Source organism: Theropithecus gelada, chromosome 15 (genome assembly GCF_003255815.1).
Source record: "Theropithecus gelada isolate Dixy chromosome 15, Tgel_1.0, whole genome shotgun sequence".
Taxonomy (NCBI): domain Eukaryota; kingdom Metazoa; phylum Chordata; class Mammalia; order Primates; family Cercopithecidae; genus Theropithecus; species Theropithecus gelada.
The window spans coordinates 89,939,464-89,952,980 of NC_037683.1; the positions used below are offsets into that span (position 1 = coordinate 89,939,464).

Genomic DNA, 13,517 nt, shown 5'->3' on the forward strand with positions numbered 1-13,517 from the left:
CTCGGCCTCCCAAAGTGCTGGGATTACAGGTGTGAGCTACCGCACCTGGCCTGCATTTTACTTATTTAATTCTGAACTCTACCTTAGTTAACAAAGTCTTCCTCTAAATCCATTAATTTACAGCAGGGGTTCTCTGTTTCATCTCAGATATTTTCTGGAGCTGTTCACTTGCTTTAATTAAGGACTGGTTTCTTCCTAGTACTCCCACGCAACCATCATCTTGGGCTCTCCCTTTGTAATCTTAGGATTTCTGTTGCCTCATTTATATTGGGTCCCTTGATTACTGGATCCTGTCTCTTCCTTTTTTTTTTTTTTTTTTTTTTTTTTTTGAGACAAAGTCTCACTCTGCTGTCACCCAGGCTGAAGTGCAGTGGCTCAATCTCGCTCACTGCAACCTCCGCCTCCCAGGTTCAAGTGATTCTCCTGCCTCAGCCTCCCAAGTAGCTGAGATTACAGACGCGCGCCACATCTGGGTAATGTTTGTATTTTCAGTAGAGATGAGGTTTCGCCATGTTGGCCAGGCTGGCCTCGAACTCCAGACCTCAAGTGATCTGCCTGCCTCAACCTCCCAAAGTGCTGGGATTATAGGCGTGAGCCGCTATGCCTGGCTGGATCGTGTCTTTTTCTTCATGGACAGTAGAGCACAAACTTGGGGGCCAGATTATGTGGATTTGAAGCCTAGCTCTTCTGCTTACTAGCCATGTGATGCTGGAAGAGCTATTTAACCTCTTTATGCCTCAGTTTCCTCATCTGGAAAATAATACTTTCTATGTAGCATTCTCCTGAAGATTCAATGTGTTAATACAGGTAAGTTGTTTAGAAGAGTTCCAGAGCGTATTAAGCACTCCAGGTTAGTGATGTTAATGCTCTTACAGTTGCTGCTGAATTTCATCTTTTAGTGGCATGCTTCTCATAGTAAACCTGCTGAGAAAGGTGCATGTGACTTTGCTGGTATAAAAATGCCTTTCTGTTACATCACATTCTACCAATAGCTTGGCTGGTTACTTAGAATTCCAAATTGAAAATAGTTTTCCTTCAGAATTCGGAAAGCATTGCTCTATTTTAGTCTACCCTTCAGCAGAAGGTGGGCTGTAAATTGCACGGTGTCAGCTTTCCCTATAGTCCGCTTTAGGATTCAGCTTTCTGAGATCTCACTCTTTTGCCCAGGCTGGAGTGCAGTGGGCAGTTATCATTCACTACCTCTAACTTTCAAATTTTTGATGCTGCTACTTCAGTTATATTCTTTGTGTTTGAGGGACTTAGGCTTTTTTGAAAAATTGCTTATTATCATTTTATCTTAAACAGAGTATGCTTTTAGATATCTTCAGTCCCTGCAAGTGTGGGGAAATAGAAACAGAACTCTTCTCTGGCAGTCAGAAGAAAGAATAGGGCTGGGTGAGGTGGCTCATGCCTATAATCCCAGTGCTTTGGAAGGCAGAGGTGGGTGGATCACTTGAGGTCAGGGGTTCGAGACCAGCCTGGCCACAATGGTGAGACCCTCATCTCTACTAAAAACAAAAATTAAAAAAAAAAAAAAGACAGTAGATCTAAATTTTTAGCAGAAGAACTTGGCTGGTTCCTCATGGCCAGCCACAGTTAGGGTCTCAGCTGTTTGTTCAGTGTGAGACCACAGAGGAACTAAGCAGCTCACTGCAGGGAGTCACAGACAGCAGTCAGGTGTCAGCGACTACCCTCCAAGCAGGGCAAGGGAGTGGTGGGGACACAGACCAAATACCCTGAGATGAGATGAGGCTATAAAAGTGCAATTGGCCGGAAAGAACTCCACCCTGAATGGCAAGGCCTTTGCCTTGTAATCTTATCTGCTTCCTGCTCCTTCCCTTGACCTGTCTTGGGTGGCATTTGGGCTCCCTCACTTGGGTCACCGTCCTTCGAGATAACTGGCATGGCTTTGACATCAAACACAGTAGTTGGTATTTTGCTCCAGTCACAGCAGCCTCTGGGACACACAACAATAGTCCTTGGGGAGTCAGTGAAATTGAAAAGTACTCACTGGGACTAGAAGCCAAATGAACTTAGACCATGCTTTCTGCTGCTGAAGGGCAGTAGGTTGGTGACCCAGGTTTATCCATCAGCGGTTTGCTTATGCATAGATGTGTGCATATGCTTACGTGCGTATGTAGGCAGGAGCCACCACGCCCGGCCAGTTTTGTCCTCTTGAAGATGTCTCTGCCAGGGCCTTCTGACTGGTTCCAGTCTGCTGTGGTTGTCTGTTGGCTTATTATATGGCCAAGATGTTCCTTGACCTGGGGATTCCCTTTTCTTTCTTCTTCGGTTAGATCTCCTTTCTGATTCTTACTAACGTCCTCTCCTTTCTTGGTTAATAATACATATATATATTTGAGACCGGGTGTCACTCCTGTTGCCCAGGTTGGAGTGCAGTGGCACGATCATGGCTTACTGCAGCCTTGACCTCCTGGGTGGGAGGCCACCTCAGCCCCCTGAGTAGCTGGGACCACATGTGCACACCACCACATGCAGATAATTTCATATTTTTTGTAGAGACAGGGTCTCTCCATGTTGCCCAGGCTGGTCTTGAACTCCTGGGCTCGGGCGATCCACCCACCTCCACCTCCCAAAGTGCTAGGATCAGAGGCATGAGCCATGGCACCTGGCTAATAATTATTGAATATAACTCATTCTCCAGTAGCTTTCTGAGGAAAGGTACTTAAAAGTATATATTTTGATACCTTGCCTGTCTTAATATGTGTTTATTTACCCTTACTTTTTTTTTTTTTTTTTTTTTGAGATGGAGTCTCACTATGTCCCTTAGGCTGGAGTGCAGTGGCACAATCTTGCCTCACTGCAAACCTCTGCATCCCAGGTTCAAGTGATTCTCCTGCCTCAGCTTCCCAAGTATCTGGGATTACAGGTGTGTGCCACCATGCCTGGCTAATTCTTTTTGTATTTTTAGTAGAAATGGGGTTTCACCATCTTGGCTAGGCTGATCTCGAGCTCCTCACCTCAAGTAATCCACCGGCGTCTGCCTCCCAAAATGCTTTCCTCTCTGTCGACCCTTGACTCAGCCTGAAGTACAGGAAAAGTGGAAGCTGGTTCCAGGCAAACCACTGCTCCCAACTCTGAAGATCAAAGGTTGTTAGAGAGCCCTTTCCCAGAAAACCTGACACCCGTATCTTTAGTCTGGCGACCGTGGTAGTCACTTTTAACTGGCCAACAGGTGCCCGGTATTTAGCCCCCGAATTCTAAGGAAAAATAGGACAGAATAGCAAGCGAAAGGGGTCCAGTGGTATTCACCACTTGGTGATGGTCCCTTCATGGTCACCAATATGTGTCCAGAGTTGGTTCCTTCTGGTGGGTTCTTGGTCTTGCTGACTTCAAGAATGAAGCTGCAGACCTTCGTGGTGAGTGTTACAGCTCTTAAAGATAGTGTGTCTGGAGTTTGTTCCTTCAGCTGTGTCCAGAGTTTCTTCTTTCCAGTGGGTTCATGGTCTCACTGACTTCATGAGTGAAGCCGTGGACCTTTGCAGTGCATGTTACAGCTCTTAAAGGTGGTGCAGACCCAAAGAGTGAGCAACAGCAATATTTATTGTGAAGAGTGAAAGAACAAAGCTTCCACAGCGTGGAAGGGGACCAGAACAGGTTGCTGCTGCTGATTTGGGTGGGTGGCCAGCTTTTATTCCCTTATTTGGCCCCGCCTATGTCCTGCTGATTGGTCCATTTTACAGAATGCTGATTGGTCCCTTTTACACAGTGCTGATTGGTCCATTTTTACAGAAGGCTGATTGGTGCATTTACAATCCTCTAGCTAGACACAGAGCACTGATTGGTGCATTTATAATCCTCGACCCAGGAAGTCCTGCTGACTTCACCTGTGAATAAGGCCTCTTAAATTCAAGAGGGAGGGAATTTGACTACTTCTTGGTTGGGGAGTGGCAAGGTTATATAGCAGAAGAAAATGTTGGGTGAAAATGTTGGCCTGGCTGTCTTCAGAAAATATATTGTACCTTGTTAATTTTTTTTAACATATTTTTAACTTTATATCCTGAGGATGTTAGTGGTAGTTTTCTATATCCTGAGGATGTTAGTGGTAGTTTTCTTCTCTCTGAACAGTCTGTTTCCGTTGACCATTGGGGAACTCCCAATTTAAGCAAGATATTTAAGCCTTCTTTATCTTGGCCTGGTTGGATTCCCCAGTTAAAAAAAAAAAAAAAAAAAAATCCTGCCCTGGGCTGACAATCAAAGTTCTGGGAACTACTAGGGATAAGCAAGCTGGAAATGGAGAAGGATATTCACTGTGCCTGGGTCCCACTGTTTTCTGGATGGGAACTGCTTTCCATTAAGCCTGGTGTGCCCTGGAAGGGAGAGCCTCTGCAGAGACTACATCTTGGGTGGGTCTTTGCCAAGTTTGAGGTAGAAACCCAGCTGCTTTGTAAACAGCTACTAGTGGATACTTTAAACAAAACAAAAAAACAAAAAACAAAGCAACACTACTCCTCCATCACTCCCGCAGCCCGGCTTCAGAGGGATCTGTGCAACCAGCACCAGTTCCTGCACCCTTTGAAGGTCCTGCAGTGTAAATAGAGCCGGTCTGTTCTTTCCCGCCTGTCAGCCTGGGATTTGTGCATCTGCTTTTTCAGTTTCCTCTCATCCATCTGCTTTTCCAGTTTGATTCCTGCCTCCTGTCTCCCTCTCCCTGAAGTCATTTTGTCTGTCTTCCCACTCCATTAAGCACTCAGTGGCACCCTTTCTATATGGCGGTGCTTACTCTCTTTGTGTTGGAACACTTCTAGTGACCATATCATCACCTTAGGGGCACACAATGCCTATCTTCTTGTTCCCTTCCTTGACTAGCTTTCCTTCTTATTGACTGTATAACAGGTCAGTATTTATTTTCAATATTCTTAGAATTTAGTATTCTTGTACTTCTTGGTCTTAAAAGTCACGTACCAAGAACCATTGCTTTCAGGTACTGGCTTTCCTCTGTTCCTACTCACAGTGGAATTATTTCATTTTGCATTTCTTCTTAGATTATGTGTTCCACTTAAAATTATATAGGGTGGTGTCCATAAGGAAATCTCCTCTTCCAGGAAAGGACCAGTGTGCAATGAGGGACCTTCTTCAGGACATGCCCCAGGACAGTTGTTGAGTTGTGTAGGCCTTGAGCAAGTGAGGCTTAGTGTGGTTTGGGACTTGCGTTTTTCGTACTTTCCCAGAATTTGTGAGCTTTTGTCATTTAGAATGTTTCTTACTCTTCTGTAGTTGCCCTCACTGGCATATCCCACCAGATACTCTTCAGTGAGTATACTTCCTGAGTGAAATATAAAGGTGAAGGAACATTGGGCTGAGCAGCATTAACTACCCATGGCCACATTTTTGTTACTTAATTATTTTGTTATTCATTCCTTGTCTGGGTGTGCTTAAACTAAGTAATTTTTGGTGACTAAAATTGCATTAAAATAGTATAGCATGTGTATATTTTTACTTCCCTTTAAACTTCTCTTCTTCTTGGAAATCTCTTTGGCTATGAAATCTCATTTTCCTTTCACCCTTCTGATTCTTAACCGAGTTTTACTTAAAACGTTCTATGTCTTGAACTTAGGTTGATTAATTACAATTCCCCTTAATGATTTGACTTTTCTGTTCACCCTGATGATAAATAGACAAAATCAAAAGCATTATTAATAAAATAATGCTTTCTCACATATTTACCTTCTTTATAGACACTGTTTTCTCACATATTTACCTCCTTTATAGACACTTATCCATCTTATTAAAACCCAAAACTAGTGATTTTACGTTGTAAAAAGTATTTTTCAAAGCATGTTGGCTGTTTAGGATGTAGACGACAGTGGTAAAGACCTATGCTTTTTTGAGGTGAGATCCAAGTGTTTGGTTCTGAACTTTGTATTTTCCATATGGATTTTGGGGTGACCCTTTCATGTGCCCACATTCTGTAAAATCCTGTTTAAGATGATTCTAGTTCTCCTGTTTAAAAAAAAAAAACCTGAAACTCAGTGGTGTCACAATTTGTAACTTAAAATGTGTTTACTATGGGGAACTTTATTGTTATTATTCTAGTAATAGCTTTATTGAGATATTCACATACCATAATGTTTACCCTTTTAAAGTATGCAATATGTTCACAAAGTTCTACATCAATCTCCACTATCTACTTAGAGAACTTTCAAAGGAAACCTTTGTACCTACCAGCAGTCATTGCCATTCCCCCATGTCCCCAGCCCCTGGCAGACACTCATCTACTTTCTGTCTATATGGATTTGCTTTTTCTGGACACTTAATATAAACAGAATTATATAGTAAATGAGTGTTACTCAGCCTAATGTTTTCTAGGTTCTTCATCTACATTGTATGGAACATGTGTGAGACCTTCATTTCTTATTATACCCATATAATATCCCATTTTATGGATATGCCACATTTTTATCAGTTCTTCAGTTCACGGTCATTTGGCTTGCTTCCACTATTTTAGTTAGTAATAATGCCATTATGAACATTTGTATACAAGTTTTTGCATGAAAATATGTTTTCATTTCTCTTGGGTATATACCTAATAGTGGAACAGCTAGGTCATATGGTAACTCTAGTTTTAATTTTCTGTGGATCGACCAAACATTCTAAAGCAGCTTCGCCAAGCATTTACATTTCTACCAGCAATTTATGATGGTTCCAATTTGTCCATTCAGTGAGATAAAAAAAAATACATCAGGGCCGGGCACAGTGGCTCACCCCTGTAATCCCAGCACTTTAGGAGGCCAAGGCAGGCAGATCACCTGAGGTCAGGAGTTCCAGACCAGCCTGGCCAACATGATGAAACCCCGTCTCTACTAAAAATACAAAAATTAGCCAGCTGTGATGGCGGGTGCCTGAAATCTCAGCCACTCAGGAGGCTGAAGCAGAATTGCTTGAACCTGGGAGCTGGAGGTTGCATTGAGCCAAGATTGCACCACTGCACTCCAGCATGGGCAACAAGAGCAAAATCCATCTCAAAAAAAAAAAAAATATATATATATATATATATATATAATGTACACATTATAAGCCTGTCAACACAGTTTTGTCATCATAAATTAATGTAGCTGTAAATCAGATGAGAATTACGAAGAACATTACATTCATACTCTAAATTTGCCTATATATAAATACATATTTTATATATATTTACTTTATATATATATAAAGGTGTGTATATATATACTTTTACTACTGCTTTCTATTTTTTCATGTGGATTTGAGTTGCTGTCTAGAATCTTTTCATTTCTACCTGAATATCTTCATTTAGTATTTCTTGAAGGGTAAGGCTGGTAGTGATAAATTATATTTGTTTTATTTATCTAGGGGTATCCTAATTTCTCATTGTTTTGAATGATTTTGCTCATTATGGAATTTTTGGTTAGCAGTCCTTTTTTTTAGAGATGGAGTTTTGCTCTGTTGCCCAGGCTGAAGTGCAGTGGCGTGATCCTGGCTCACTGCAACTTCCACCACCCAGGTTCAAGCAATTCTCCTGTCTCTGCCTCTCGAGTAGCTGGGATTACAGGCGTGCACCACTATGCCTGACTAATTTTTGTATTTTTAGTAAGAGACAGGGTTTCACCATGTTGGCCAGGCTGGTCTCAAACTCCTGACCTCAAGTGATCCACCCGCCTCAGCCTCCCAAAGTGCTGGGATCACAGGCATGAGCCACCACACCTAGCCAACAGTCTTTCTTTCTGCACGTTGAATATGTCACTCACTGTCGTCTGGTCTCCATTGTTTTTTATTTGAAGTTGTTAATCATTTTCGGGATTTGTTGTATAATCACTTTTCTTTACCATTTTCAAAATCTTTTGTCCTTTCAACAGTTTGATTTTGAAGTGTCTAGGTGAGGGTATCTGAGTTTATCCCCTTAGCAGCTCATTGAACTTCTTGGATGTGCAAATTAATTTTTGTTTCAATATTAATAGACTATTTTTAGAGCAGTTTTATGTTTACAGAAAAATTACACAGAAAGTACAGAGAGTTTCCATTTGCCCCCTCACTGTTTCTTCTGTTATTAATATTTTAAATTAGTGTGGTACATTTTTTACAATTAAGCCAGTATTTATGCATTATTAATTATTGATACATTATTTTTTCAACTATTTTTCTACCTCCCCAAACTTGTTATATACATTATTATTATTAAGGGTTCACTCTTTGTGTTGTACATTCTATTGAATTTCTCCATTTGGTTAGATACCATTCTCATGCTTTCTTTCAGTTATTTAGTTCTATGAACATACTTATGAGAGCTGATTTCAAGTTATTTATTAAATCCAATGCCTGGGCTTCCTTGGGGGACATTTTTATTGACTGCTTTGTTTGTTCCACCCCCTGTAAGTGGACCAGACTTTTGTGTTTCTTTGCATGCCTTGTAATTTTTTTTTTGTTGAAACAGGATAATTTATAGTGTGTCCACCATGGAAATCAGACCTCTACCCCTGCCTACCCTGACCAGGGTTTGTTGTTTTTGTTATTTGTTTGTTTAGTGACTTTCCTCGACCAGTTGTCTGAAGTTTATATTCTTTGTTATGTGAGACCCACTCAAGTCTCTCTCAGTTAGTTCGTGGTCTGCTAATGATTCCATAGAGATTTCCTTACATGCCTTGAACCTGTAAGGGGCAGGAATTACTTAAAGGCATACATTGTGTAGTGTTTTGACATTTTAGTGGTTGAAATTCTTATGTATTGTTACAGAAGCTCCCCATGGTAGCTTTCTAATAGAGGTGTGGAGTGGGATGGTGATCAAGATTGTTAGCAGAAAATGAGATGAGCAACAAATTCAGCTGCAGGATTGTCATTAATTTGCCAGTGAGCACTGGGAATCTTCACAGTGGGGGAAAGGATATGTTGGATTTTCTAATCATACTGCACCACTAAACTGTTCCTTGGTATGCATTAAGGGAAATGCTGCTAGAGTTTTCTTTCAAAGAACTTAACCTAAATTTCAGGATGTTTTCAAATCTTTAGCAATCCACAAACATAGAATTAGAAAAATAAGTAAGACTAGAGAGAAGGAAATTTTAAAAGAGGAACGTTAACCACCTATAATTTTGAGGAAAAAAAAGTAAACATGTAGGATTAGTTCACCAACATATTTTCTGAGTGTGTGAATACTATATGTTCATATGTATCCCTTCACACATTGTTTTTTAATTTCACAGATTTCTTTAAAGCCTCATGGAACACATCATCATCGCTGGATGCCCGGACACTTAACGCACCTGACAGCAGGCGAAGTGCTCAGAATGGGACAGGATGTCACCTGGAATCAGCACTAAGTGATTCAGACTGTCCTTACTTTTAAATGGTAAAAAGTCTAAATGCTTTTCTTAACATTATTTTATATTAATGATGGTCATTTATTCATTTTTATTTGTATTATTACTATTCACAGCTCATTTCCTAATGAAATAGTTAAGTTTCTGGCATTAAAAACTAGTGTCAAATCTCTAGAAATCTTGTTATGAACAGATTTATAATGGTTAAATTGGTAGTATTTGGCTTTCTTTTTTTAGAACAGCAGCGCTTATCAGCTGTAGAACCAGTTGCCAAGTTATAAAATTGATTTTTGGAAACAAAGCTATTGAATGTTTGTAAGCATTTTACATAGTAAAAGTGGGTTGTGTTCCTAAAATTTGAATATAGATGAAGGTCTGTCATAAATTACAATTTGTATACACTATTGTTTTCTGCAAGACTTAGTTTATTACAGTCCGTTTTAACTACTGCAGAAAGCGCAAGCTGTATCTCTCTTTTGGATTATGAATATTTTGTTCTTGTAGTGTCTGGCATGGAACTAAACTCATTGTGAGACCAACCCAACACAGTCCAAAATTGGGCCTGGTTTCATCTGAGCCTTTTCAATCCAGTTTGAAAATTCCGTTGACTTGCCCTTCCTCCGAAGATTCTTAGACGTCACAACCATTTCCGGCCAGGCACAGTGGCTCACGCCTGTAATCCCAGCACTTTGGGAGGCCAAGGTGGGCGGATCACGAGGTCAGGAGATCGGGACCATCCTGGCTAACACGGTGAAAACCCGTCTCTACTAAAAATAAAAAAAAATAAAAAAAAAAGTTAGCCGGGCGTTGTGGTGGGCGCCTGTAGTCCCAGCTACTCGGGAGGCTGAGGCAGGAGAATGGCGTAAGCCCGGGAGGCGGAGCTTGCAGTGAGCAGAGATCGCCACTGCACTGCAGCCTGGGCAACAGGGCAAGACTCCGTCTCAAAAAAAAAAAAAAAAAAGTCACAACCATTTCCAAACTTCTTCCTAAGTGTGTCCCAAATCCTAAATCAACAAAAAGCAGAATGGATCTGATCTCTTTTAGGGCTGCTGACACCAGCTAATGGACATTAAAAGATGTCAGGAGGAACTTAAATTACTAACAATTTCAAGACAAGGGGTGCTAATTCTGGCGCAGTGTCAGAAACTGGCTAACTATAGACTGTTCAATCATTATTGCCTAGGTCTCCAACTATGGTTTTGCACCTCAACATACCAGAGAGGTAAAATACTTGTTGTTAGATATTGTAGTGCATCCAGGTGCTGGGATTTGGAGTTTGTTTTTCTTTTGTTTTCTTTTTCAATCTGTGGTATAAATACTAGAGACTGTGAGCTTCCTGTACTACTACCACTTTTCCTCTGGTTCAGCCACTTTGTTTTTGTTTTAAACCTGACCTCATAGCAAAGAGGACAGTTTTTGAGCCTGAGAAGATTTATTGTGAAACTCTCTGTCTCTCTTTCTACATACATACATACATATATATATATATAGAGAGAGTTATAATTGCTTCTTTTATTTCAGTGCTGTTCTTCATTTCAAGATGCCGTTGCAGCTCTGATAAATGCAAACTGACAACCTTCAAGGTCACAACGGAGGAAAAAATCACTGGTGCTTGAAGCATAGAAGACTGCCCTTCACAACGAAAATCCCTGATTATTGTTTGAAATGCTGAGGAACTTGCTGCGAAGGAGACTTTTTTCTTATCCCACTAAATACTACTTTGTGGTTCTTGTTTTTTCCCTAATCACCTTCTCCGTTTTAAGGATTCATCAAAAGCCCGAATTTGTAAGTGTCAGACACTTGGAGCTTGCTGGGGAGAATCCTAGTAGTGATATTAATTGCACCAAAGTTTTACAGGGTGATGTAAATGAAATCCAAAAGGTAAAGCTTGAGATCCTAACAGTGAAATTTAAAAAGCGCCCTCGGTGGACACCTGACGACTATATAAACATGACCAGTGACTGTACTTCTTTCATCAAGAGACGCAAATATATTGTAGAACCCCTTAGTAAAGAAGAGGCAGAGTTTCCAATAGCATATTCTATAGTGGTTCATCACAAGATTGAAATGCTTGACAGGCTGCTGAGGGCCATCTATATGCCTCAGAATTTCTATTGCATTCATGTGGACACAAAATCCGAGGATTCCTATTTAGCTGCAGTGATGGGCATCGCTTCCTGTTTCAGTAATGTCTTTGTGGCCAGCCGATTGGAGAGTGTGGTTTATGCATCATGGAGTCGGGTTCAGGCTGACCTCAACTGCATGAAGGACCTCTATGCAATGAGTGCAAACTGGAAGTACTTGATAAATCTTTGTGGTATGGATTTTCCTATTAAAACCAACCTAGAAATTGTCAGGAAGCTCAAGTTGTTAATGGGAGAAAACAGCCTGGAAACGGAGAGGATGCCATCCCATAAAGAAGAAAGGTGGAAAAAGCGGTATGAGGTTGTTAATGGAAAGCTGACAAACACAGGGACTGTCAAAATGCTTCCTCCGCTCGAAACACCTCTTTTTTCTGGCAGTGCCTACTTTGTGGTCAGTAGGGAGTATGTGGGGTATGTACTACAGAATGAAAACATCCAAAAGTTTATGGAGTGGGCGCAAGACACATACAGCCCTGATGAGTATCTCTGGGCCACCATCCAGAGGATTCCTGAAGTCCCGGGCTCACTTTCTGCCAGCCATAAGTACGATTTGTCTGACATGCAAGCAGTTGCCAGGTTTGTCAAGTGGCAATACTTTGAGGGTGATGTTTCCAAGGGTGCCCCCTACCCTCCGTGCGATGGAGTCCACGTGCGCTCGGTGTGCATTTTTGGAGCTGGTGACTTGAACTGGATGCTGCGCAAACACCACTTGTTTGCCAATAAGTTTGACGTGGATGTTGACCTCTTTGCCATCCAGTGTTTGGATGAGCATTTGAGGCATAAAGCTTTGGAGACATTAAAACACTGACCATTACAGGCAACTTTATGAATAATAAGAAGGATACACAAAACATACCCTTATCTGTTTCCCCTTCCTTGTCAGTGAGCATGAGGAAGATGGTATGAGCTCCTCTTTGGGGCGGGGATTCTAGATCTTCTTGTCAGAGAAGCTGCATGGTTTTTGCAGAGCATCATTAGCTAGAAAGGTGATAACATTAAATGTTCTTCTAGAGTTAATGATGAGAGGGGTAAAGGTAGCCTTGAGGCCAGAGCAGGTAGCAAGGCATTCTGGAAAGGGGGGACCAGGGTGGATGGGGAAGAGGCCGATGCATAAAGTCAGCCTGTTCAAAGTGCTCAGGGACTTAGCAAAATGAGAAGATGTGACTTGTGCCAAAACTATTTTGAGAATTTTAAATGTGACCATTTTTCTGGTATGAATAAACTTACAGCAACAAATAATCAAGGATACAGTTAATCTGATATTATATTTGTTGAAATGGAAATTTGATTTTACTCTAAGTGATTTTTGTAAATAATTTATTTTCTGCTCTAATACTGTACTGTGTAGTTTGTCTTTGTATGTCATCTCAGGGAGCTTAAAATGGGCTTGATTTAACATTGTTTTTGTGTTATTTTTGCTTGCAAAATGCATACATTTTCAAAAACAAAAAAATGACAATTTCTACTTTAGTTAATTTCTACAAATCATCTTAGGTTATTAGCAAAGTTAAGACATCTTTTTTTTTAAAAAAATTATAGCTTCTACAAAGAGAAACACTCCATTTTTCTAGAGATTTGCCTCTATCTTCCTTTCCTCAGTCTCCCCAGACTGCTATCAAGCTGTGTAAAAATTTACTTTCACTGGACCCTAAATTATTGTCTCTACAATCTGACTGCCAGTAATTAGTACAGAAAACTAAGACAGAAAGGATGATATAGGTTTGAGGGGCTGGGGAGTGGGAGGGAGGAGAAAAGGAATGTATTTAAACCATTTCTGATGCCCATGATGAGTATAAAAACCAGCATTGACACCATCCCCAAAATTAAGGCTGTCACTCATTTGAGTCTACTTGTGTCCAACCTCCCAGGATTGTTTTATCCCAGTGTCACCTGTATCTTCATTTGAAAGGACTTGGCCCTATCCTTGGGTCTTCCCATTACCTGCCGCTGGGTTGTAAGTTTCCTCCTTTCTCAACCTTCCATGAGGAGGAAAGAAGTGAGCGGTCATTCCACATGGCCTATTGGAAGGCCTGGGAAGGGAACTTTAGGTTTGGGACAGATTTTTTTTTAGTTTTTG

The 13,517-nt window shown here is 40.9% G+C and overlaps 1 protein-coding gene across 6 annotated transcripts in view; it reads left to right on the plus strand.

Moving 5' to 3' along the window:
- Positions 1-12,836, plus strand: part of GCNT1 (glucosaminyl (N-acetyl) transferase 1, core 2) — an 80,653-nt gene extending 67,817 nt beyond the window's left edge. For 5 of the 6 annotated variants that reach the window (XM_025360698.1, XM_025360697.1, XM_025360696.1 and 2 more), the window contains 2 exons: positions 9,180-9,325; positions 10,818-12,836. In XM_025360698.1, coding sequence (XP_025216483.1) covers positions 10,962-12,248 — 1,287 coding nt within the window. In that variant the 5' untranslated portion in view covers positions 9,180-9,325; positions 10,818-10,961 and the 3' untranslated portion in view covers positions 12,249-12,836. Of the gene's footprint in view, positions 1-9,179; positions 9,326-10,340; positions 10,519-10,817 lie in introns of all 6 variants that reach the window. The other variant, XM_025360701.1, reaches the window with a different exon arrangement.
- Positions 12,837-13,517: the final 681 nt, after the last annotated feature.